Raw genomic sequence first — 25,328 nt, forward strand, 5'->3', positions numbered from 1 at the left:
GAAGAAAGAAAGGAAAGGAAGGAAGAAAGGAGAAAGAAGAAAGAAAAAAGAGAAAGAAAGGGAGGAGGGAGGGAGCGAGGGACAAAGGAAGGGAGGGACAGAGGGAGAGAGGGACGGAGGGAGGAAGGGAGGAAGGAAGGAAAGAAGGAAGGAAGGAAGGAAGGAAGGAAGGAAGGAAGGAAGGAAGGAAGGAAGGAAGGAAGGAAGGAAGGAAGGAAGGAAGGAAGGAAAGAAAGAAAAGAGAGAAAGACTGAAACAAAGAAAGAACAGAGAGAGAGAAAGAGAGAAAAAGAAAGAGAAAGAAAAAGAAAAGAAGAAAGGAAGAATAAAGAAATGAAAGGAAGAAAGGAAGAAAAGAAAGGGGAAAGGAAGGAAAAAGAAGAAAGTAAAAGAGAGGAAGAAAGAAGAAAGGGAGGATGGAGGGAGGGAGGGAAGGAGGAAGGAAGGAAGGAAGGAAGGAAGGAAGGAAGGAAGGAAGGAAGGAAGGAAGGAAGGAAGGAAGGAAGGAAGGAAGGAAGGAAGGAGAGAGAAAGAGGAAAGGAAAAAAGAGAAGAAAGAAAAAGGAAGAAAGGAAGGAAGATAGAGAGAAAGAGAAAGAAAGAATGAAAGAAAAAGAGAAAGAAAAGAAGAAAGGAAGAAAGGAGGAAAGGAAGAAAGGAAGGAAGGAAGGGAGAAGAAAGAGGAAAGGAAGGAAGAAAGGAGAAAGAAGAAAAAGAGCAGAAAGAAAGGGAGGGAGGGACAGAAGGCGGGAGGGAGGGAGGGAGGAAGGAAGGAAGGAAAGGAAAAAAGGAAGAAAGGAAAAAAGAAAGGAAGGAAGGGAGAGAAAGAAAGAGAAAGGAAGAGAGAAAGAAAAAGAAAGAAAGAGGAAAGGAAGAAAGAAAGAGGAAAGGAAGAAAGGAGAAAGAAGAAAGAAAAAAAGGAAGAGAGAAAGAAAGAAAAAAAGGAAGAGAGAAAGAAAGGGAGGAGAGAGGGAGGGAGCGAGGGACAAAGGGAGGGAGGGAGGGACCAACAGAGGGAGGGAGGGAGGAACGAAAGAAGGAAGAGAGAAAGAAAAAGACAAAGAAAAAGAAAGAGAAAGAAGGAAAGAGAGAAAGAAAGGAAAGAAAAAGAGAGAGAAAGAAAGGAAAGGAAGAAAGAAAGAAAGAAAGAAAGAAAGAAAGAAAGAAAGAAAGAAAGAAAGAAAGAAAGAAAGAAAGAAAGAAAGAAAGAAAGAAAGAAAGAAAGGGAAAGAAAGAAAGAAAAGGAAAGAAAGAAAGAATAGAGAGAGAAAGAGAAAGGAAAAGGAAAGGAAGAAAGGAAGAAAAGAGAAAGAGAAGGAAGAAAGAGAAAGAGAGAAAGAGAAGGAAAAAAGAGAAAGAGAAGGAAGAAAGAGAAAGAGAGAAAGAAAGAAAGAGGAAAGAAAGAATGAAAGAAAGAACAGAGAGAAAGAGGAAAGGAAGAAAGGGAGAAAAGAGAAAGAGAAGGAAAAAAGAGACAAAGGAAAGGAAGAAAGATAAAGAAAAAGAAAGAAAGAAAGGAAAGAAGAAGAAAGAGAGAAAGAAAGAAAGAAGGAAAAAAGACAGGAAGGAAAGAAGGGTAGAAAGAAGGAAACAAGGGAAGAAAGAAGGAAAGATGGAAGGAAAGAAGTGCTTTTTTATAATATCAAGCAACTGGGAGGGGGAAAAGTCCATTTATGGGGGAAATGACTTCACAAATTCTGGATGTGCATGAAATATGATGGCACTAACAAAACAACAGAAAGTGAATTCTGTGAAATTACAGGAAGCTTGACTTTCAATGTAAGACAAAACCATCCTTTCACCCAATTCTTTGCAGACATGGGGGATCCCTATACATAACATCAGATTTTTCAATATGTTGATATTGCTGAACATTTTTCTCCTTCCTCTTTTTTCTTATTTATTAAAAAATGGTTACTCTTTGGGGCTAAGTTAAGAAAGTGATATAGTGGGAGATGTAGATGATAAAAACCAAAAGGTATCAATAAACATTTGGTTTGTTTTTTTTTTTTTAAAGAACATTTTGTAATTATGATCAAGTCTGTCCTTCTCTCCATCCTCTGCAGAGATAGATTCCAAGGACTGCATATCCCATCTTATTCTGATAATGTCTTATCTAGTTTTGTTGAATTTTTTTTTTTTTTTTTTTTTTTTTTTTGCTTTTCTTCTTTTGTTCTCTATTGTAAAAGATGAGAGGAATAGAAGAGAATAAGCACTTACTAATCATCTATTGTGTGCCAGGCACTGTGCTTAGTGTTTAGTGATTTCTAAATATCTCATTTGGTCCTCCCAATAGGATCAGCAAGCAGGTGCTATTTTATTCCCCTGTTTACAGATGAGAAAACTCATCGAAAGATGAAGTGATTTGCCCAATCACCAGATAGCAACTGAGGCCACATTCGAATTCAGGTTTTCAGGACTCCAAGTCTAGTAACATACAGAAGGGAGACACAACAATAATATAATCAGATTAAAGGCTATATAAAATCAAAAGACATCAATGAAAATTTCTAAAAACAAAAAGGGAAAACAATGCTTGACAGTGACTGAGAAGTGTTAACAAGCCATAAAGAAGCCAATAAGAACTAGCTGCCTGTGTGCGCTTCCTGAGGTAGGCATCCTACATGTTACCAACCTTGCCCGTAGTGGATTTACTTGTTCCTGTGACAAAACCAATTCTCCAAACAAGCATTACGTACATGCCAGAAAGACAAGAAATTCGCCAAAAAAAAGCCCACACAAAGAAAAAGGAGGCCTCTCACTGCAGCCAAAGTATAGTAGGAATATTTTCAATCGATCAATCGAAAAACATTTAAGTGCCAACTGTGTGCCGGGTACTATTATTCATTGAGAAGCCCAGCCAACAAATATTTCTCCCCCAAAGAGCTTTCCTAAGGGTCATCTTGTTGTCTCCTTAATCTCAGCTTTAAACGGTCAGAAATGAACAGGGCCCCAATGAAGAAGAGACTCGGGAATTTTTCTGTAGACCTAAGAGCAGGTATAGCTCCAACATCATACAGTCCCTGAGGCCACCAAGGACAAAGTTCCATTCCTGCATTTGTCAGGGAAAATCAAAATGAAGGAGACTCAGGAGTTCACACAGTGCTCCATTCAGAAGGGAACAGATAACCAAGTAAACTCTTGGTTCTTCCTAGCAATCTCCATACCATATTATATCTTTCAAGCTTAGTCCCATGTATAGAAAATAACTTCTGAAGGGCCAGCATGAGGAGAGACTGACATTGTTGTAGCTGTGGCTTACAGCAACCTATGGTTGTGCTCTGAATAGAATCCTTTATGGGATGGGGCCAAAATGCCACAGCTGTGGGCCAGGTCACCGACCAGGAAGAGCAATAAATAGCCATTTGTGTTTCCGGGCAGGTGGATAAACAAGCGATTACCTGACAATGATTTACTGAATGCCTACTGTGTGCACAGCCTTACCACAAGCAGTGCTGCCTTGTTCTATCCTGAGAACGGAAAGTTTGGGGCTATTTTTCCCCATACATCACATACTTATTCTACCACTAAGGTAAACAGGGAAAGGGTGTGTCCACAGCAGGGGCAAGTTATCAATCGCCTCCCTCTTCAAAGGCTCTATTGGGAAGAGCCTGAATACTGCCATGGCAGACAATCATACTCCTTCCCTTCCAAAAAGCCCTAGACGGATCATCAGAGGAAAACAAGAGTCCTGGGGCTGCCTGCTGCTGGTAACAGTTTAACCACAGAGTTTAGTTGTCCATGACGCTTGGGAAATTTGGCTTACAAAAGCTGAAGGCTGACCGTATGACTACGCCTTAGTGACTGCCCATAATGTTTGGCATCCAAAGCACCTCCGTCATTCTGTCATTATACTTACTTTTCCCCCCGTTGTTCTTCAGCACGTTGGAGAGATTGACAGAAGCAGTGCCCAGCAACTCATTTCTCAAGGTGTGGCAGCTCCAGACCTTCAGATCTAGGTGGCTCTGGGCTGTGACATTCCTGAAAAACAAATATCTGCTTTATCCCACTCACACACCGAGCAAATCAGCTACTTCTAGAACTCAGGAGGAACCCAAACTAGTGCTACAACCCTGGAAAAAAGCCCAGAGGGTACAAACAGAATTCCTGTCACTCACAAAGATGACCCTGAAATTTTCTGGCTGGTCCCAAATACTTTTTAACACTGATGGAGAAGTGCAGAATGAAGAAAAGGGATGTGAGAGACCAGCCACATTAGGCTCACCAATGAGGCCTCCTTTCTCTTCCCAAACTACTATTTCAAGAGGAAAAAAGTTCTCTTACAAGATGATGATCTCATTCCAGAGTAGCTCAGAACTCCCAATCCGTTTCCCAGTCTTCTTCGTCTCGCTGGGGAGCCCATCCACTGCCACCTCCACAAAGGAGTTAATGCGAGGCTGGCGACTGTGCACCTTGGGCTTTGCTGACACCACTGTGCAGAAAAAGAGAGGCAAGGTGAGTCCTCAAAGCCAGTTCTCAGAGCGCCTTCATATCCCTCCATGGCAGATTTCTGAAGCTCATTCAATTGAAAGAGACTAAGGTTTCAGAGAACACAAAGCTAAACAAGTATCTTAGCTGAGCCATCAACAATCAAAGGGATAATAACTCTTTAGGTTCAATGATAGGATCCCCCTCTATGTCTTCTAAGTAAGTACCCACAAATCAGAGGGCATGCCTGGCACACTCTCTCCAACCCATAATGGCACATATACTTCTTCCTAACATGGCTCATCAGGTTCACAGTTAGAAGCTTTTCTATTTCTGTAGCCTCTCTGTATGGATCTTTTTAAAAACACTCCAGGATTTTGGAGTATTATCCTTGTGCAGGAGCCAGGAAATATTTTGTATATCACTCTGCTCTCAGCATATGTGTTAACAAAGAAAGCCCCGTCTTTGTAAAGATTTTACAATCCCCTCCTCTCACTGAGATCTCAAAGGTGGATATATGGTGAGATTCCATTGCCTCAAGACACCGCTAAGGCCGCTATCCCATCATTTGAAAGGTAGTGTCACCCAGAGAACCAAATTTACACAGCATATGCTAATAAATAAATGCTTCTTGATTACAAGTTTATTTTCTAAATCTGCCTACTTTTAGAAACTCACAAGAGGTCAATGAAGTGGAGAAAAAGAAAAGCCCAAGAGCAAGATAGAGGCAAGCTTGACTTCCAGAGTGACAAGGTGCTGGAGAAAAGGGAGAGGGGTCCAAATGAGGGATACGGGCACCACCTAGTGGTAGTGGGGACTTTCAGCATCCAGAAGGGATGGATGGGGGACTACTAAATCTGAAACAATGTCTTTCCACCACAAAGCACTTTTAAGGAGAGCAGTTCCCAATTAGATGGTACTTTTCAGCTGATGACACATTTTACAATATCCTCACACCAACCTTGTCAGATAAGTAACTTAGAATTAGAATTGTGTTCATGTTACCAATGGGGAAACAGGCTTCAAGTGGGAAGGGATTTTTGCCCAAGGTCACACAGTCAGTTTGCAGCAAGAGACATTTTGGTGATCTTTCCACTACTCCCCACTTCAAAAAAGGCCAAAGGGCTACATAATCAGAAGTACTTAAATGTGTTCCAAAAAGACAATAAATCAATACCCAAAGCAAGACTCAATATCAGAACAAAAATGAGCACATCAATTCTCCAATAAGGATTTCTATTTCTAACATCATCAAACTACCTCACTCCAATTGCAAGAAATGTAGGATGTTATGAGTCAACATGGGGGCGACCTTCAGGAGCCAATATCCATGAACATTTATTAAATGTTTAATGTGAGTGCTGATATGTACATGGAGTCGCCTTATCAGACAGAGCATCTTGCTCTAAAGGAAGCAAACACTAAAAACTGTGAAATCCTGAATGTCCTAAAAATGATTACAGTGCAGGTTCTGGGCTATACACGGGGGACAAAAGGCCCAAAGTGAAGAAGGCCCTGCTCTTTTAAAGACTCATACTCAAGACTACCCATACCCAACACACTTCTAGACCTTAACCTAGGACTTCTTTTCATCTTATCACTATCTGGACTGTCAGTGTACTCAAGTCTATGATCAGAGTAGTCCCATTAAAAAAACAGCAGCTCACAAGATGCTACTAGAGGGATACAACATTATGATCTGGCACACACCAAGGTCTTCTTTATTTCTGGCTTTGGGCACTCAGGGAGAAAGAAGGAAAGGATGAAGTCATTGGTGGAGGTAATCCTCCATACGCCCTGCAGACCCAACTCCTTTCAAAAGCTGCTACAGAATGGAACTCTGGGGCACTGACAATAAAGCTGGCAGACCACAATACAGTTTTGTCCAAGAATGATCCCGTTGAGAGGCTTGAGATCAACCCCTAAATAACATTTCCATCATTCTACAGGTGTGGCCCCCAGAGTTGGGCCTACTCCCATGTTAAGAAACTAACCTTCTACCTTCTTATGAGACTTCTCAAGGGAAGATCTACATGTGCTAAAAAGGACAACAGTACGAGAAGGGATGCTCACTTAGGGGAAATGCAGCCTCCTCTCCACAGTTCTAACCAACACACTGGGACTGTCCAACAGAGGGCTAAGCTCAAAGAGGCTGATTTTCTTTGACCAGGGCAATGCCTTAATGTCTCTTCACCAAAGATTCTCCTTGCTGCTATAGGTCACTGGCCCTCGGCAAGACAAACACAAGTTTCACTCACCTTTCAAAGTAAGCTGAGACTTCTCGAAAGGCAGGCCCACCCCTGCCCTGCTGGAGCTAGCAGATGCCATATCATCACCATGAAACTGTAAGACAACAGATCAATAAGCTTTAGAGAGGGTTCGTCTGAGAAAAGAGGAAACACACTCAAGACAGACTCAAGAGGTCATTAATAGCAAAATGACCCATTAACTGGGTCACCCGGTAATTACTACAGACTTGGAGGATTTTACAACTGCTCAGATTTGGGCAACCTCCACAAAAGTACACAGGAAAGAAAAGTGGAGATCTGGAACAGCCAGAGACCATCTGAAGTATCACTTGATAATGCCAAATCACCAATTCCTCCAAGGTCCTGGAGGATTTTAGAGTTCAAAAGGATCCTGGCAATCCTGTAGCTTTACTCCCTGACTCTGCAGATGAGGAAATAGATCCAGAGGAAATGACAAGCCCAGAGTCAGACAAGAGATAAGTGGCAAAGGGGGATAAGAAACTATGGTCTCGTGCCCTAAATGCAGGCCTCTGGTCACCCCACCATGCTGTGTCCTGGAGGAAAAGAGGAGCTTTGGGAGATGCCAATTCAGAAAGCCTAAGATGGAAGGCCCAGATGGGAAGATGTCAGCCATTATGATCCTTTCTTTTTATTTTTTATTCTGAATTAAACAAACAAACAACAAAAAAAAACAAACAAACAAAAAAAAAAAAACCCCTGCTGACAACAAAACATTTCTACATAAAAGGAATGAAAATAAAGAGTTGATTATATGAAGTTGCAAACCTCTATTATATATAATAGAGGTGCTGCTAACAAAACTGCCCAGTACAGCCCAAACCAGATTAAAATGTAATTGGAAAATTTTAACAAAATGAATTTTTAAAAATATAACATAAAAAATGTTTTCTAAATCCTCAGAAATCCCTTTCTTTTTGAGGTTGACAATTGTGTTTCCTTGTGAACTTTTTCCAGCTCTCTTTTATGCATTTTGAAAAACAATTTCAACGATCCCCCTTTCTTTTCTCACTAGTTCCTCTCCTTTCCCTCAAGCACCACACATAAACAAATACTAAGAGAAAAACATAATCCCTATAACATATGATATAGTCAAGCAAAATAAAGTCCAAAAGTGCATATCTCTTTCCGCCCTCCCCTGGGACAGGAAATGGGCTACATGCTCCTGGCCCTTCTGGAGTCAGTCACAACCCTACAAATCTTTGATAAAATCAATGTGCTGGGGGCAGCTAGGTGGCACAGTGGATAGAGCACCAGCCCTGAATTCAGGAGGACCTGAGTTCAAATATGACCTCAGATACTTAACACGTCCTAGCTGTGTGACCCTGGGCAAGTCACTTAACCCCAGCCTTAGGAAAAAACAAACAGGTAAAATCAATGTGCTACCATCAACATTAATCCAAGCACATTGTGGCATCTAGCCACAGCCTCATTGGTTCCTGGGGTTTCATCTGTACATGATCTTTTCCTGTCCTGCTCTGAACAGTCATTCAGGTTTACAACATGGTTCCTATCCCTGCGTTTCACCCAACAAATGCTGTTCCCACCTTTAGTACTGAGACATATTCTACTCTCTAGAAATGGCCTTGAAAGAAGAGTTCACTATTAATACAAACTAAGCCACTGTGATCTCCTGGGTCAGATCCATTTTTTCAGAACCCACATACAGAGAACTTTTTACTTCTAGTCCAAAAACAGAGTAGTAGTGACTCATGATATATCATACAGAACAAAAAGAGCATAATATCTAAAGTAGACAAAAGGTCTGCTTTGAAACCTTGAGGCTGAAATGAGTTAGTCAGTCAAATATCACCATAACCATAATCCACAAGGCTTCAGGAGTCATAGTAGCAGGGAGATCCACTGTGGTAAATTCTCCCCAAACCCTTCAAAGCTGCAAATGTAATAACCACTGGGTTGGCTCCTTTACTTGCTTCTTAAAGCTTTTTCCATTTCAAAACCATTTCCATTCAAGATCCCTTTTCATGTCAAAATTTTTATGTGACTCCAGGCAAATAGATATATAAAATAGGTATACCAATTAAACATTTACTGAAAATAAATCATAATTTTGTGACCTATTTGGCCACAATATCCAAAAGACATTTGGGTCTGCCTTCAATTCATAAACTCCATAATTCAATTACAAGATCACATATGGGGTCACAAGCCAGTTTAAGAAGTTGGGTCTTACAATTGCAACAGACTTGTGATGGAAACAACTGTCCATATCCAGAGAATACAAAGAATGAATGTGAATCAAAGCATATTATTTTATTTATTTACTAGATTTTTATTTTCTTTTTCATTTTTTCCCCTTTTGACCTGATTTTTCTTACACATCATAAAGAATATGGAAATATATTTAGATCTGAACATGTTTAACCTACATACACACTGTCTAAGGGAAAAGGGAGGAGGGGAAGTAGGGAGGAAAAATTGGAACACAAGACTTTGCAGGAATGAATGTTGAAAACTATTTTTTGTATATATTTGGAAAAATAAAAACTATTTTAAATATTTTTTTTAATTTTTTAAAAAAGAAACTGGGCCCTATACAATTCATTATAGGCACTTTCCAGAAGTGCAAACTTACTTGTTCACTCACACTTAAGACCTCTGTGAGAAAGATGCAGGCATTTTAGCCTCAGTAACTACTACTTAAATCCCCACAGAAATCAAACACTCATCTTTTGCTATTTCCTGAAGGTGACAGGACAGAAAACTTGACTTTTGGTGATCATGGTGAGGGCAATGCTCCTGACTGCCATTTATAAGGAACTTTAAGGCAATCTCATTGTTGATCTTCAAAAAAAACTCTATAAAGGAAGTGCTTTCTCCGATTTCCAGATGGAAAACCTGAAGCTCACAGCCAATAAGAGAATTGCTTCTCACCACAGAGCTATGAAGTATATAGGAATACTCAAACTCAGCTTTCTCTTGACTCTAATTCCATACTTTTTTGGGGGACAGGTCTTAGATTTCATTGGTGTAATGAAATCTTCTCCACGTAAACTTCCCCTACCAAGACAACCTAGCATATGTCTTACAATTTTGGTCTTTGAGAACTCAGAGATTAAGTAGCTCTTCCAAGATCATAGACAGGGTAGCTACAGGTAGGCTTGGCCCCTATGATTTCCTGGCCACCCCCTCCTTTCCATGACAAGAGGACTCAGAATTGATTTACATTCCAGTCCAAAAAGAGAACCAATGAGACCACTTAGAAAGAAGGACAAAATCCTGCACTTCCATCAGGGGATTCAAAACTCTCCCAGGACAGAGCCCAACTCCTGCCTGCTTGGGTAAATGAGTGTTTTCATAATATGAAATGACTAATGAGTTTAATAATAATAATAACAATAACAACAATAATAATAGCTAAGTTTTATATGGTGGTAACTACATGCCAGGAATTGTGGTAAGCACTTTATAATTATCATCTCATTTGATCCTCATGATAACCCTCCAAGATCAGTGCTATTATTTACATTGTACAGATGAGGAAACTGAGGTAAGCAAACTTGCCTAGGGCCACATAGCCACAAAGTGTCTGAAGCCAAATTTGAACTTGCATATTCCTGACTCCAAGACTAGCTCTCTTATCCATTGCATCACCTAGCAGTCTGCCATTTAATTAAACTGGTCCTTGGACAGCAGATACTCACTCCATAAACACAACCCTTTCAGCTTGGGAAGAGGAACTAGAGCTGATGTTCTACTTGAAATAGCATGGAAGAACCAAGAGCCACCCTTGCACTAGGGAGGCATCAGAGGAGGCTTTGGGTGGAGGTGATGTAGATAAATGCAATCTATACATTCACTACCCCCCTCGTCATGGAGGCTATTCCAGATCTGTGCATTCCTTCTCAAGCCTCCCACAAACAGCACTCTATCCCTGTCGGACACTGTCTATGTCCTTCTAAGCTTTGCCCTGGACCTTCTTTTGTCCCTCTAGGCTCTCTCACCTGTCTTGGCTCCCCTGATCCAAAGATCACTGCTATGCATGCTATATCCAGTATGTATAGAAAGAGATATAGCTATATCTCTTTCCTGAGCCACAGACAGCCATCTCTAACAACCTAAAGATATCTCAAATTGAGACAATCCTATAGACAATTCAAATTCAATGTGTCCAAAACAGAATTCCTTATCTTTTCCACAAAAACCTCTTTTTCCAAGTTTCCCTGTTACCATCAAGGATACCCCCATTCTCCCAGTCACCCAGGTTGGCAACTTCCAGATAAACTTCGACCCTACCCCCACTTAGCTCTCCACCCCATCTGTTGTCAGGTCTTGTCCTTTCTCCCTTCATGACACCTTTGCTCTATGACCCATTTTCTCCAGCCATGTGGCCCTCATCACTCCTCCCCTGACCTGCTGCTCCAGGGTGCTGCTTGATCTCTCTGCCTCAAGTCTTTCCACACAATTTCTCCTTCTTAAAGTGGAGGTCTGCTCATCAGATCTGATCATCCTCAACAGACTCCACTGGCTCTCTCGCCCTTCCAGGCTCACCCTGGCCCCTTTTTACCCTGACAATCTTCTTATATTCTACTTCCCTGAACACATTCAAAAATCCAGCCTGGCCTTCTTACAGTTCCTGAAATATGAGCCTCTCTCTGCTAACTTCATTCACTTCTCTAGCTCCCTCTTCTTATCTTGACTTCCTGGTTTCCACAGCTTCCCTCAAGACTCAACTCAGTCGGTAAACATTTAATAAGCACCTACTATATACCAAGCATTAAGTGAAACATTGAGGATTAGGTCCCTGCTTTCAAAGAGCTCCCACTTAAATGAGAAGACATGCAAACAACTATGAACAAGAATGTAGAGGATAAATTGGAAATAATCAACAGAGGGAAGGCATTAGAATTAAGTGAGACTGCGAAAGACTTTCTGCAGATGGGATTTTAGCTGGGAAATGGAAGAAACCAAGAAGTCAGAAGTGGAGAGGAGGGGGGAGAGAGAGAAAGAGAGCATTCCAGGCATGGGAGATAATAAAAATACCGAGAATTGCAAGATGGAGTTTTTTGTTTGAGGCACATTGAGGAGGCCAAAGTCACTAGGTTAGGGAGGGGAGAGAGAAGGAGGAAGTGTCTGGGAATAAGGTATAAGAATACAGGAAAAGTAGAGAGGAGTGGAGTGGGGAGGGGGCTGGCTGTAAAGAGTTTTGAAGACAAAAAAACAATGTAATATTGAATACTGGAGGTGATAAGGAGCCATTGGAACTTATTGAGTAGTCAGACCTCACTTTGACAGCTGATGCAGAACAGACTAGAGTAGGGAGAGCCTTGTGACAAGACCACCAACCTGCCATAGATGCTGCAATAGCTCACACTTGAGATGATGTACAAGGGTGGCGGCAATGTCAGAGGAGACAAGGAGGGCCATGTGGGATACCCTGTTTCTCCACTGCTAGGACTTTTCCTCTGAGATAACACTCCATTTACACCATATATATCTTGTATATGAATAGTCTTTTGCATGTTGTCCCATCCATCATGTGAACTCTTGAAGACAGGGATGTATTTCTGACTTGCATGTTAGCGATAGCCTTTAGCACAGTGCCTGACATTCAGTGAGTGCTTAACAATTTGCTTGCTAACTGATGGCTATCTGCCATTCCTGGCATGCTCTCCCTCCTCACCTCAGAATTCCAACTTCCCCAGTTTCCTTCAAGACTCAACTCAAAGTCAACCTCCTACAACAGGCCCTTACCTGCCCCCCAAACTGCTAGCTCCGCCCTCTGAGATCACCCTGTATCACTCTGTCTGTACATCCATTATTACCTGCATGTTGTCTCCCTGGTTAGAATGTCAGATGCTAGAAGGCAGGGATTGTATTTTTGCCTTTCTTTGTATCCCTAGCATTTAGCTCACTGACCAGCACATAATAAGCATTTAATATACACTTGCTGACTGACAGCTGAAGCACCAAGTTTGCCTGTGTTCTGTTAAGCTTCAGATCACAAATACATGTCTTTAGGACAGGTGACAGGCAAACATTCTTCCAAACACTGATTCTGCCATTGCAGGCTTGTTCAGACTCATTAGGTGGTTTTATTTATGACATTTTCCAATCTCAGGGCAAAGCCCAGAATCAGGACAGTCAGAAAAAAGGAAATGGTATAAAGCTGTCACCACCAATTTTCTGACTTAGATTTCTCTGCTTGGGACACACATTGCAAAGGAGGATGGGACTAGAAGGCACACAACTCCTATAAAAATCACACCATTCAAACTGAGGCAACATAATTGTCCTCCCATAACCAGACTATGAAACAACCCCCCCCTTACCAGGAAAAAATGGCAAAGCTTAATGGTTGTGACTCACCTATACAAGTAACTTTTCCACTGTGGATATTTTCATTTCAGTCTTTTCCCTGATAATATCCTAACAGCTGAATGATGTTTACCCCCTGGCCCTTTCAAATTACCTGAAGTAATCTTTTGCATTAGCCCAAAATGAGAAGGAAAAAACCTTTTAAAATATAATTATGCTGGTTCTGCATATGTAAAAACAATCTTAATCTTAAAATAGATAAACATGATGAGGTTATTAATTGTCATTTTTAGAAAAAAGAACATTTGATCCCAGTTCCCCTGTAAGTCAGAAAATCTTATAGGATCTCCAAGTGGAAAGGAGAATTTGAGGGGGGGAAGTTTACTAGTCTTTACCAAATCAAGAATCATCTTTTACAATCAATGAATGAATGAATAAGTTCGATGAACATACAATAAATAAGATAGCGATGATTCAGCCTTGTCTTGAAAAGCTCTAGGAAGAGGCACTGAGGCAGGCTGCTACACTTGTGGATAGCTTAAACTCAAGTTCGATGAAATAGTTTGTTCAGGTCCCCCTTTTTTGGAGGGAAAAAAGCCAATCCAATTCTATGAAATTATCCTGTCAACAAGAATTCTCTTTAGTATTAGAGGACAGGGAAAGAAAATTCAGCAATATTTCAGAGTTCATTGTGCAAAAAATACCTTGTAAACCTTGAACTGCAGACAAGACTTTAATTGGAAAGGAGTCCATCACCATCTTGAACCCATAAAGATCAAGGTATTTTTCCCAAAGCAGGTAAAATAAATAAATGAAAAAGATTTAATAGAAAAACTGAGATTGTTCTAACCCTTTATGAAACACAGGCTCCACTAAAGACCTGTTTAGATACTTTCTTCCTAGCAGGGAGAAACCCTAAATCTTCAAAGGCAAGTTTGAGCAGGGTCTACATTCTAGAAAGCCTTTCAGCGTGGCACTACCAATGGACTCTATGTAGGGCTGTAGTCCAAAGACCAGACTAAGCAAAGTTCTAAGAAGCCAATAATCAGAAGATTGGTCACAAAGTGGTACTTTTTTCCCCTTATCACAGCAATTCAGGAAGGCTAGCCATTAAGGTGTTGAGGTAAGTGGTAAGAGGAGAGAAGATGAGGTTGAATGGACAAAGGAAGTGCTCATATTGATTAAATCATATCCTCTGAAATGAAAAAACTTACTTATAAAGCATACTGAGGTCACGCCAACCACAACACTGTCCTCAGAAATAAAGCTTGATAAGAGACTGAGACAACACCACATAACTTCCTTTGGAACTGACATTTTTCCCACAGGAAGTCTTCTTATTCAACTCAGCCTAAAGGATGATGTCTCTGCTGGATTTTAAAAAGAAACCACTATTCACATTAAACCCAAACTAAAGGCCTCTGTTTTCAGAAAGGTATGATTCTACTGATCCCATGTGACTGAAATTGGAAGCCTTCAAAGTATCAGGGAAACATCTCTGGTAGCTCAACTTCAGCAGGGCTCCCACATCTATCTAAACATCAAAGCAGCACTATCATTTTTCTTAAGAAATTAATCTTACAATGAGAGAATTCGAAGCAGTTCCAATTGTTCAGTATGAAAAAAATCAGCTACACATAGAGACACAACTATGGGAAATGAGAGTAGACCACAACATAGCACTTCCACTCTTTCTGTTATTGTTTACTTGCATTTTTGTTTTCCTTCTCAGGTTTTTTTCTAGATCCGATTTTCTTTGGGCAGCAAGATAACTGTATAAATATGTATACATATATTGGATTTAACATATACTTTAACATATTTAATATGTATTGAACTACCTGCCATCTAGGGGACGGGGTGGGGGAAAAGGAGGGGGAAAGTTGGAAGAGAAGGTTTTGCAATTGTCAATGTTGAAAAATTACCCATGCATATGTTTTGTAAATAAAAAGCTATAATAATAATAATAATAATAATTAATAAACTAAAAAAAGAAAGGAAGACATTAATCCTAAAAATTCAGTTCCTCCAGGCTGACAATAAGTAACTGACTTGCTGGACTTATCATTTCCTAACATTCTTAACTATAAAGAAATAGGACCATTAAAGGTTATTGTAATTTTTAAAGGTTTATTTTTTCATGGTGTTTATTTTTAAATGGCTTGCTTCTCAAACTTTCCAAAAGGAAAATAGTCATCGTCATTTGTGGTTGTTAATAATGGAGAGGGAAGGGAATGAGCAATAATGTAATGCCTTTTAAGTGCCAGGCACTGTGCCAAGTATTTGACAAATATCATCTCATTTCATCCTCACAAGAACCCTGAGAGAGAGGTCCTAGCAATATCTGTATTTTACAGATGAGGAAACTGATATTAAGAAAGGTTAAATGACACAGCCAGAATCACACAGCTAGTAAGTGTCTAAAGCCACACTTGCACTCAAAGTCTTCCTGATGCCAAGCCCAGAGCTCTATCCACTGTGTCAACAACTCTTTATTACTAATTATTGTTATTAATGATAATAACAGTTCACATTCATATAGTACTTATCATTATGGTTTACAAGTCTTTCCTTATAGCAACCCCAGGAGGTAGTATCAATGTTCTTAACTCATTTATGTGTATATATATATATATATATATGTGTGTGTGTACATATATACATGTATGTGTGGATGTGTGCATGTGCGTGCATGAAAAATGAAGCCCAGGAGTTAAGTGACTTGTTCAGGGTCACAAGCTATTTAAGAGTCTATGCCAGCATGTAAACCCATAGCAGATGTTACCAGGCCAGGTGTTCTTTCCAAGACATCAAGCTGTTCTACACTGTATTTTATTTGCCTCTTATTTCATATTTGCATCACCAGAGATATGTGTGTGTGTATGAAAGATTAGTGAAATACTAGATAAAAAAGAAAAGAAAAAAAAATACTAATCTCTTCAAAGCCAAGCAGAGAGCATCTAGTAAGGTTGCCGCTTAGTGCTCTCTAAGCAAATATTTGTCAGACTCAAGTCCTACCACTCACCAGCTCAAGCAATTTATTACTCTCCCTCTTGTCTACTTTTCCCTCTTCATTCCCCACCCCTTCCCCTGCCCTTATCTTGGATCTGCTTCAGATACTGCTTAGAGCTTTCACATGGCACAGTGGACCGAAGGCTGGGCTTGAGATCTGAGAAGCTCTGAGTTCAGATCCTGCCTCAAGCACTACCCTGGAGACCCTCAGTAAGTCGGTTAATTAACCTAGATAAGCTTCAGGAAAAGGAGGATAACCATATAACATTAATATCCCAAAATTGGTGAGAGGATTTAAGGAGATAACATTCAAGTCATCCACTAGCATTTATTAAATGCCCACCTTGAGCCAGACACTGTGCTAAACGCTGGAGATGCAAAGAAAGACAAAAGCAATCCCATCTCCAAGGAGCTCATTCTGTAAACCTAAAAGCACGATAGAAACCTTTGCCTATTATTGTTCTTGTTATTGTTACTACCACCAGCAGGAAGCAGAGAAAAGAAACTCTTTTCTAGCCACAGAAGAGAATTCCTGTTGAATTGTAAGCTGACACTGTCAATAACTCTGACTCCTGCCTCCTCCCTCTCTTTAAGCCACCAACAACATCAAGATCATCTTAATCTTTAAATAAAATGAGACAAAAAAAATAAGATCCAGCACTGGCTCCCAGGTTCATTCCAGCATCCCAAAGAGATGTGTGCATCTCACTAGCCCCACCTGCTGGTTTCAATCCTCCCATTCCAGGACATGAGCAAAAAGATTCAGCAGGATCCCTTTAATCTGGAATACTTTAGTAACTGTGGCTACAAAGTGAGAGGAAAACAAACTGCAGAGAAAAAACAAAAGAGGAACCTGAGTAGATAAATGTGTGAAAGCAAAAAGAGTTGCAGGAGGTGTGTAGCTGAGGCAGGCAGCCCCCCTGATGGAACTCTTGGGTCTGATCTCTGAGAAACAAAGTCTCAAAACTGACAGCTACCTTGAACTAAAGGCTGAATCCCATTGTTCTTTCCAGTGTGGCAGGTAAGTGGTGAAGTGGTTAGAACACTGTCTCCATTCACCTCCTCCCCTCCTCCCCATCTAAGTCAGGAGAACTTAGGTTCAAGCCAACCTCAGACAACTACTAGTTGTGTGACCCCAGATTAGTTACTTAATCCTCCCTACTTAACTTTCCCTCAGTTTCCTCTTCTGTAAAATGAGCTGGAGAAGGAAATGGCCAATATTTTGTATCTTTGTTAAGAAAACTCCAAATGGAAAAGTGAGTGCAATGGATAATGTTGTAAAAAATTACCCATGCATATATTCTGTTAATAAAAAGTTATAATAATAATAATAATAATAAAAAGAAAACCCCAAATGGGGTCATGGGAGAGTTGGACATGACTAAAAACAACTCAACAGCAATACTACAAAATATTCCACTTAAAGCAAGCCACTCTGATTTCCCATCTTCCTTCAGCTTTGTAACTTTTTTTTTAACTTGGGAATTAGTTTTCTAGGATGCCCCAGAAGAGCTTCTAGTCTAAAATGAAGGACATTTTATGAATGAAGGTACCAAGGCCCAGAACACAGAAATGTGTTGCCCCACAGGAGCCGAACCCTGATCCTTAGAAACAAATTCCCAGAACGGGGCTTTGTGCACCTCAAACAACAACCACAATCACCACCATCACCGATATCCAAAGAGACTTTTACAGAAGCAGAAGTCCCACCAAATGGGCCCTCTTACTCTATGTAGCTCTAGGTCTATCATGACCTAGTTTCAGGAGAGATTCTGCAGGTCGTCACTATAACTTGTCTTCTGAGTCTCCAAAATCACATCCTGACATTTCTATGTCTTATCCTTCTCTCCAGTAGGAATCTGAATATTTATCTTTTAGTTTTGATTAGAGACCACTGAATCCTGATTTCATGAAGAAGGGAAATCTACAAGTTGAACACAGAGGACACAGGACCGTCCAACAGCAAGATTTTCTTTTGAACACACTCAACTGTGGGAAGAAGCATTCATGCCTTTATTTTATTTTTCTAACCAGAAGCAAGCCCACCCCAAAAAGAGACAGAGAAGAAAGGTTTCACCCCGAATCCTCTCCCTCACTCCCTTCTCCCTCCCCTGCTCTTCCAAGGACTTCCCATACCAGTCTCTGGCGTTCCCTTCACCAGCCGGCGTTCCCTTCACCAGCCTGCGTTCAGACTGTAATGACCTACAAGAAGTCCAGGAGGCTCTGCCAACAGCTCCCTGCTCATATAATCCTGAACAGGTCATTGAGCAGCTTTGGAGGCTGCAGTTTCCCCAGCTGTCAAAAGAGAAAGCAAAACTAGAGCAGGGGCTTTTAAGCCTTTTAGATGGCAAAGACCCCTCAGACAGAGATCAGGAAAGCTGATGGAGTCCTTCTCAGAATCATGCTCTTAAATGCATAAAAGAAAAACCATTACAGGATTCCATTTACAAGGAAAGAGTAATCAAAATATTTTTAAAAACAAATTCACAGAATACATATAAGAACCACTACCTTAGATGACTGCCAAGATCCCTTCCACGCCAGGATTCTATGAAACCAGCACTAAGAGAAATACTAAAAAGCAAATAAATAAAATCTGACTTTTTAAAAAGTCTCTTGGGGACTAAAAATGAGAAAAGAAGCCATATGAAATCATCGAGGTAGCACAGTGGATAAAGCTCTGAGCCTGGAGTCAGGAAGACCAGCTTCAGGTCTTACTAGTTGTGTGATCCTGGGCATGTCACTTAATCTGTTTGTCCCAGTTTTCCCAACTGTAAAATGGGGATAACAACAGCATCTAAATTAGAAAGTTGTTGTGAGGACTGAAATGCTTAGCACGGTGCTCACAATATAGTAGGTATTATTAAAAAGCTTAATTCCTTCCCCTTTCCCTCCTTCATATCCCTGGGAATTCAATCAACAAACATAGAAACACTTACTATGTGTCAGGCAAAAACTTTCCTGCCCTCAAGCAGGTTAGCTACTAACTAGAAAAGCAACTCTGTGTATTGTATGTATAAGACACAGTGTAACTGGAAATAAAATGGAAGGAAATTTCAGAGTCAAGGGTGGAGGGGTATAGGAGGAAATGGAGAGGCTTGGAAAGGCTTCTCACAGAAGATGGGCTTTGAGCTGAGTTTTGAAGGAAGTAAAAGCTAGAAAGTGGAGGTGAGCTGGGACAGCACTCCACGGTTGGGGAACAGCTAAAGCAAATGCATGGAATACGGAGAATCACCAGCTTTCAATTCTATTAGCAGAGTTTCCCATTTTCCTGAGCCTCAAAGAAATTCCAGAGTCTGTATAGAAAAACAAAACAAAACCTGCTCCAAATATCCTTGAAAACAGCTTTATCTATCACTTCCTATGATTGTGTTCCTAAGTAACACTACTCCTACAAACAGGAAAGAACTCCCATCCTCCTTACACCCACTCTTCCTGGCACCCCAAAGCCCAGAAAGCCACTATTGCAATTTTTCTCTTCAGGCAAGAAGAGGAGAAGCAGCCTTCCCATCAAAACAGCTGGTAATGGGAGAAACTTCCAAGCTTCTTAAGGATAGTCTAAATAAAGAGCAAATCAAGGTCAATCCCATTGAATTCAACAAATATTTAAAAGGCACCTATGGTGTATAAAAGAGCAGTGATTCAGCCTCCAGTCTGAAAATCAAGAAACCATAAATTCAAAGTCAGTCCCAGACAATTCAAAGCGACATGACCCTGAGCAAATCACATAACCTCTGCTGCCTCAGTTTCCCTAGCTATAGAGGGTTGAATCATATGAAACTTTCTGGACCAAAATCTCTTACCTAGAGACTAGCACAGTGTCTGACAATGGCACAGAAGGTATTATTTAAATGCTCATTCTCTACCACCTCTCCCTCTATCCTCTGACCTTTAATTAGCCCCACTGAGTCACAGAACACCTGCTTAATAATTCTGATTAACCCATATGTCTTTTCATGACAATAAAGGGTCCATGTGACTATGATAACGCCTTTGTAAATTTTTCACATTTGGAACCAAACCGCTCTTCTCCCAAACTTGTTGCTTCTTTACCACCACTACCATCAAAGGCAGCATGCTAGAATACAAAGTTATTAAACTAACTTTTCATTCAAGTTCAAATGGAAATTAACTTGAGGGATTACAGGGTAAAGTTCTTTGCTTGAAAATTTGACATCTAGTAGAATAGACCCTTTAAGATGCATAGTATTTCCTCTAGGAAACAAAGAGCCACTAATGATAGCTTTTCTTCCCCATTTCTTTTTCCTTGGAAATAATGGAGTAATAATTTAGAACTGGTTCCTGAAAACAGGCAACCTTATTCTATCTTCCCCTTTTTGGGGAAAAGGAGTAAACATTCAAAAGACTTTGATTCTCAATGCTGTTCTGTTAATTAATTACAAAAGGATCCTAAGCAAATCACTCTGATGCTAGGTTTACTCTCCTAAAAATGGGAATGCCAACTGTCCTGCCTATGCCACAGGGTGTTTTTTAAGAATTAAATGAGACTCTATCTCTAAAAATATTATTTCTACTTCTTTTTTTCCCCCACTTTTTAAATTAATTTTATAATTATAACATTTTTTAACAGTACATCGCATAGGTATTTTTTTTTTTTTTACATTATCCCTTGTACTCCCTTCTGTTCCGAGTTTTTCCCCTCCTTCCCTCCGCCCCCTCCCCTAGATGGCAGGCATTCCCATACATATTAAATAAGTTATAGTGTATCCTAGGTACAATATATTTGTGCAGAACCGAATTTTGTTGTTGTTGTTGTAAAGGAAGAATTGTATTCGGAAGGTAAAAATAATCTGGGGAGAAAAACAAAAAAAATGCTAAGAGTTTACATTCACTTCCCAGTGTTCCTTCTCTGGGTGTAGCTGATTCTGTCCATCATTGATCAATTGGAATTGGATTAGCTCTTCTCTATGTTGAAGATATCCACTTCCATCAGCATACATCCTCGTACAGTATCATTGTTGAAGTGTATAATGATCCCCTAGTTCTGCTCATTTCACTCAGCATCAGTTGATGTAAGTCTCTCCAAGCCTCTCTATATTCCTCCTGCTGGTCATTTCTTACAGAACAATAATATTCCATAACCTTCATATACCATAATTTACCCAACCATTCTCCAATCGATGGATATCCATTCATCTTCCAGCTTCTAGCCACTATGAAAAGGGCTGCCACAAACATTCTTGCACATACAGGTCCCTTTCCGCTCTTTAGTATTTCTTTGGAATATAGCCCAGGGTATGTACATTTTGATAACTTTTGGGGCATAATTCCAGACTGCTCTCCATATTTCTACTTCTTACTAACAACTATCCCCAGGCCCAACATGAATCTTCTGATAGTGACAGATATCAACATGCCAATTTCTTGTTTTCAAATTTTGGCAACAAAGCCAAAAACTTGAGGTAAAGTGGACTGACCTAAATAGGCATTTAAACTAAAAATGAAGTGGCCAGATAGAGGGCACAAAAGGGCACTAAGGAAGAATGAGAAACATGACTTTATCTTTGTCTTTTATTTATAAAGAAATGTCTACTGTTTGAAACAGTCTCATCCTAAACAAAAAGCAAGCTGGGGAAGGAACCCATAGATAGATACATACATACATATAGATAGATAGATATAGTTATAAACAAGAGAGATTTATGAAAGTAAATAGTAGTACAAAGTCCTCGTTTTGCCATGTTTGGAAATAATTACTAAATTGACTCAGATAGATGCAAAATACTGACTTTATCTTCCATTACAGGAATTGAAGCAATAATTCTCCAAACCCCAAATATTACGAAAACTTTAATATTTGTAATCTTCCATGAAGCTGTAGCATTTTAAAGCGGACAGAGCCATACATCTGGCACTGGGCAGCTCAGAAATCCTTGCTCAGTCACCACAAGCTACGTGACCTTGGACAAAGCTTTTCCTCTTTCTGGATCTGGTTTTCGGCAGATAATCTTCTAGTCTCATGTTTAGTCTGGCTCAAAGAAATGGCCTTGGGATCTTAAGTCGCTTGTAAGTTTCTGGACCCAAACTCCTTAGCCAGCCATCCTGCCCTCTGAGTGCGGTTTCCCTCTCTAGAAGAACTCCATGAGGACAGGGGCTGCTGTTATTTTGGTTCAGTATCCCTAGTGCTCCACCAGTGCTTGGCACACAGCAAGTGCTTAACAAATAAAGGCTGTCACCAGAAAACGCACTTACAAGTCTCACCTATCTGAAAAACTTCATATTCAACTGAATGTTCATCCGTCCCCAAACTCTGGCCTAATTAATGTTTGTAAACCCTCATCACTAAGAGTAAAGTCATCAAGTAATGAATGTTTTTGGCCACTGACACTCATAAATACCATTTATTGGGGCAGAAAGAAGTTACAATCTGAACTCTTTCCTCCTTGAAATCCTTTTCAATCATTTTGGTTTGAGAAAAAATTTAGCTTATTTTATTTTCAAAACTGCCTTTCCCTCGGCTCCATGGTCCCCGTCCAGACTTGTAGAAGGAGTTTAAAATAGAACTACTGCAGAGACTCTGGATTATATATATATAAAGCCTCCATATGAAGCAAGCTGCATGATGGGATAAGGAACAACTACGAGTGAGTCACAGTCGTTACAAACCTTAAGGTCTCTCTCTCCAGGTCAGGCCGGCTTACGTTTATCAAGATAAGCCGGACTGACGGCTGCCGTCTCCGGGCCCAGGAGCCTGAATAATTTAGATCGAACACAAGGGGGGAAATAGAACTAGAGAAGAGTCGGACTTGAGCCTTTAAAGTTTTGACAGCCGGGCGCGAGGCAGAGCCCCGTCCCGAGAAGAAGGGCTAGTTCAATGTCAGAGCACTTTGGAAGCTTTAAGACGAATCGGGCTAAAGAAGCTAAAAGAAAGATGATCTGAGGAGATCAGCGACTCCTGCAGAGGTGGAAAAACCGCACCAGCAAAACTAGGAGTCGGATGAAAGAGGCGCTTAAAGATTAACAAGACAAGAGAACTCTTCCAAAGGGGGAGGGGACGCGGGGACACCAGAAGCCGCAGGACGCCGAGGAAGGACGACGGTGTCCGGGGCTTCGCCCGGCGGCACCCCTCCGAGCCCGGGTCTGCACGACCTCCCCTTGGAGTGTTCGGGTTTGCCTTTCCGGGTATCCCGGCACACAGAAAGGGCTTAATAGATGCTAGCTGACTGACAGTCTTCCTGACCCCCAGTGCAGAGGTCACCGGGGCCGGGTCATGCCCTGCCCCCTGCTCTCGGAAGGAAGGGCGCTCCCGCCCCCTCTGTTCCCCTCCCCCCGAGTATCCCAAAGTGGGTGTATGGACAACCCCTCCTCAGAGGCCGGAACCACCGTCCCAGGCCCCTCCCACAGGAAGCCGCCTCCCCCCTCCTCAAAAGCCGGCAGTCAACCTCGGGCTGGCTCGGCCCTGGCTGCCCGACCCTCCCAGGGCCGGCTCACCCAGCCCGCCGGGCTCGGAGCCGGGACCCCTACCTGCAACAGGCCAAGCAGCGGCGCCGAACTCCACTTCTGCTTCCGCCTTCGACCGCTGCAACTCGGGCCGGGTCATGTGGCCATTGTTGATCACCTGACCCGGAAGAGGCGAAGCCAGCCCACACGAGTGTGGGCAGGAGAAGCCGAGAGCGCGCGCGGACGCCAGGAGTTGGGCGGGGCGGGGAGCAGAGTGGGACGCGCTTATTCTCTGGCGTTCCAGCGAAAGGACTAGGCGGGCGTGCATTGGCGGGGTGCGAAGCTTGCGGCCTGAAATTCCTATGTCTTAAATACGAATTACATCCACTTGAGAGTATAAGCTCCCTGAGGGCAGGACTGTTTGGGGGTTTTGTTCAGTTTTTGACTCCTTTCCAGGGTTAGGTCACGTGTTGGGCTGTTTTTGTTTTTTTTTTCTTGAATAAAAGTCAAAAAATGGATGAAAAATCATTTATTAAGTGCCTGGGGCTTGAATATAAATTTAATTCGATTCAGTAATTATTTAAGTATTTAGTATTGAGACAGATAAATGTCACCGTGCAGGACCTGGAATCAGAGGCGCGTCCCTATCCTGCTTTAGACACCCTGCTCTGTGACACTTAATTTGTCTGCCTCACTTTCCTCGTCTCTAAAACTGCTACATCTCAAATTGTATTATAAAGTGGTAATTATCCAAAAAAAATTACGTCATAGTAAATGACCGTGTGATCTAGTGTATGATACACCTAAAAACCCACACTTTTGGAACAAAAACTCATTATTTGATTAAAAAAAAAAAACTGCAGGGGAAATAGGAAAAGTTTGACAAAAACTTGGTATAGAACAACTTCCGCTCAAAATGGGTACATTGATTTACATCTAAAAAATTATAATCTAAGCTAATTAAGAGAGTCTGGAATAGTTTGTCAGATTTTTGAATAAGGGGAAAATTTAGAGCTAAAGAAGGTATAGAGAGTATTACAAAATATAAAATAGATTATTGTGATTACATAAAATTAAAAAGATTTGGCACAAATAAAACAATGAAACCAAAAGCAGAAAATGGAAAAAAAATAAGGTATCTAATAAAGACCTTATTTCTCAAATATATACAGAAGTGAGTCAAATTTATAAAAATACAAATCATTCTCCAATTGATAAACAGTTTTCAAAGAAATCAAAATTATTGATAATGATATAAAAATGCTCTAAATCACTATTAATTAGAGAAATGTAAATTAAAATAACTGTGGTGCCACCTTATGCCCATCAGAGAAGCTAAAAAGGAAAAGGGATGTTGAAGGGGATTGTTGGAAAACTAGGACCCTAATACGCTGTTGGTGGAATTGTGAACTGATCCAAATTACTGAAGAGCAATTTGGTGTTATGTCCAAATGACTATAAAACTATGCATACAGGCAGCTAGGGGGCGTAGTGGATAGAGCGCCAGCCCTGAATTCAGGAGGACCCAAGTTCAAATTTGATCTCAGACATTTAACATTCCTGGCTGTGTGACCCTGGGCAAGTCACTTAACCCCAGCCTCAGAAAAAGGAAAAAAACAAAAACACAAAAAAACAAAAAAACAAAACTATGCATACCCTTTGAGACACCAATGCCACTGCTGGATTTACATCCCAAAAAAGGGCGTGGGAAGGACCTATATGTACAAAAGTATTTATAACAGCTCTTTCTGTGGTGACTAAGAATTGGACATCAAAAGGATGCCCATCAATTGGGCAATGGCTGTACTAGTGATGTGGTATATGATTATAATTAAATGTTACTATGCTATGGAAGGACTTACATGAACTTAAGTATTGTGAAGTGCACAGAACCAGGAGAAATATCGTACATAATAACAGGCATATATTGTTCAATGAAAAA

At 40.8% G+C, this 25,328-nt stretch overlaps 1 protein-coding gene and 1 long non-coding RNA gene across 4 annotated transcripts in view; one reads left to right on the forward strand and one right to left on the reverse strand.

The window, feature by feature from the left end:
• Positions 1-23,714, reverse strand: part of WWP2 (WW domain containing E3 ubiquitin protein ligase 2) — a 121,886-nt gene extending 98,172 nt beyond the window's left edge. For 2 of the 3 annotated variants that reach the window (XM_074286092.1, XM_074286094.1), the window contains exons 1-4: positions 23,471-23,564; positions 6,686-6,770; positions 4,284-4,431; positions 3,859-3,980 (exon numbers count right to left, since the gene is read on the reverse strand). In XM_074286092.1, the coding sequence (XP_074142193.1) occupies positions 3,859-3,980; positions 4,284-4,431; positions 6,686-6,755 (340 nt within the window). In that variant the 5' untranslated portion in view covers positions 6,756-6,770; positions 23,471-23,564. Of the gene's footprint in view, positions 1-3,858; positions 3,981-4,283; positions 4,432-6,685; positions 6,771-23,470 lie in introns of all 3 variants that reach the window. The other variant, XM_074286091.1, reaches the window with a different exon arrangement.
• LOC141554320 (uncharacterized) overlaps positions 1-23,914 on the forward strand; it is a 41,364-nt gene extending 17,450 nt beyond the window's left edge. Inside the window, exon 2 of the long non-coding RNA XR_012485836.1 lies at positions 21,753-23,914. This is a non-coding gene — a long non-coding RNA (uncharacterized LOC141554320). The remainder of the gene's footprint in view (positions 1-21,752) is intronic.
• The last annotated feature ends 1,414 nt before the right edge of the window (positions 23,915-25,328 follow it).

The sequence above is a fragment of the Sminthopsis crassicaudata genome, chromosome 2 (genome assembly GCF_048593235.1).
Source record: "Sminthopsis crassicaudata isolate SCR6 chromosome 2, ASM4859323v1, whole genome shotgun sequence".
NCBI lineage: Eukaryota > Metazoa > Chordata > Mammalia > Dasyuromorphia > Dasyuridae > Sminthopsis > Sminthopsis crassicaudata.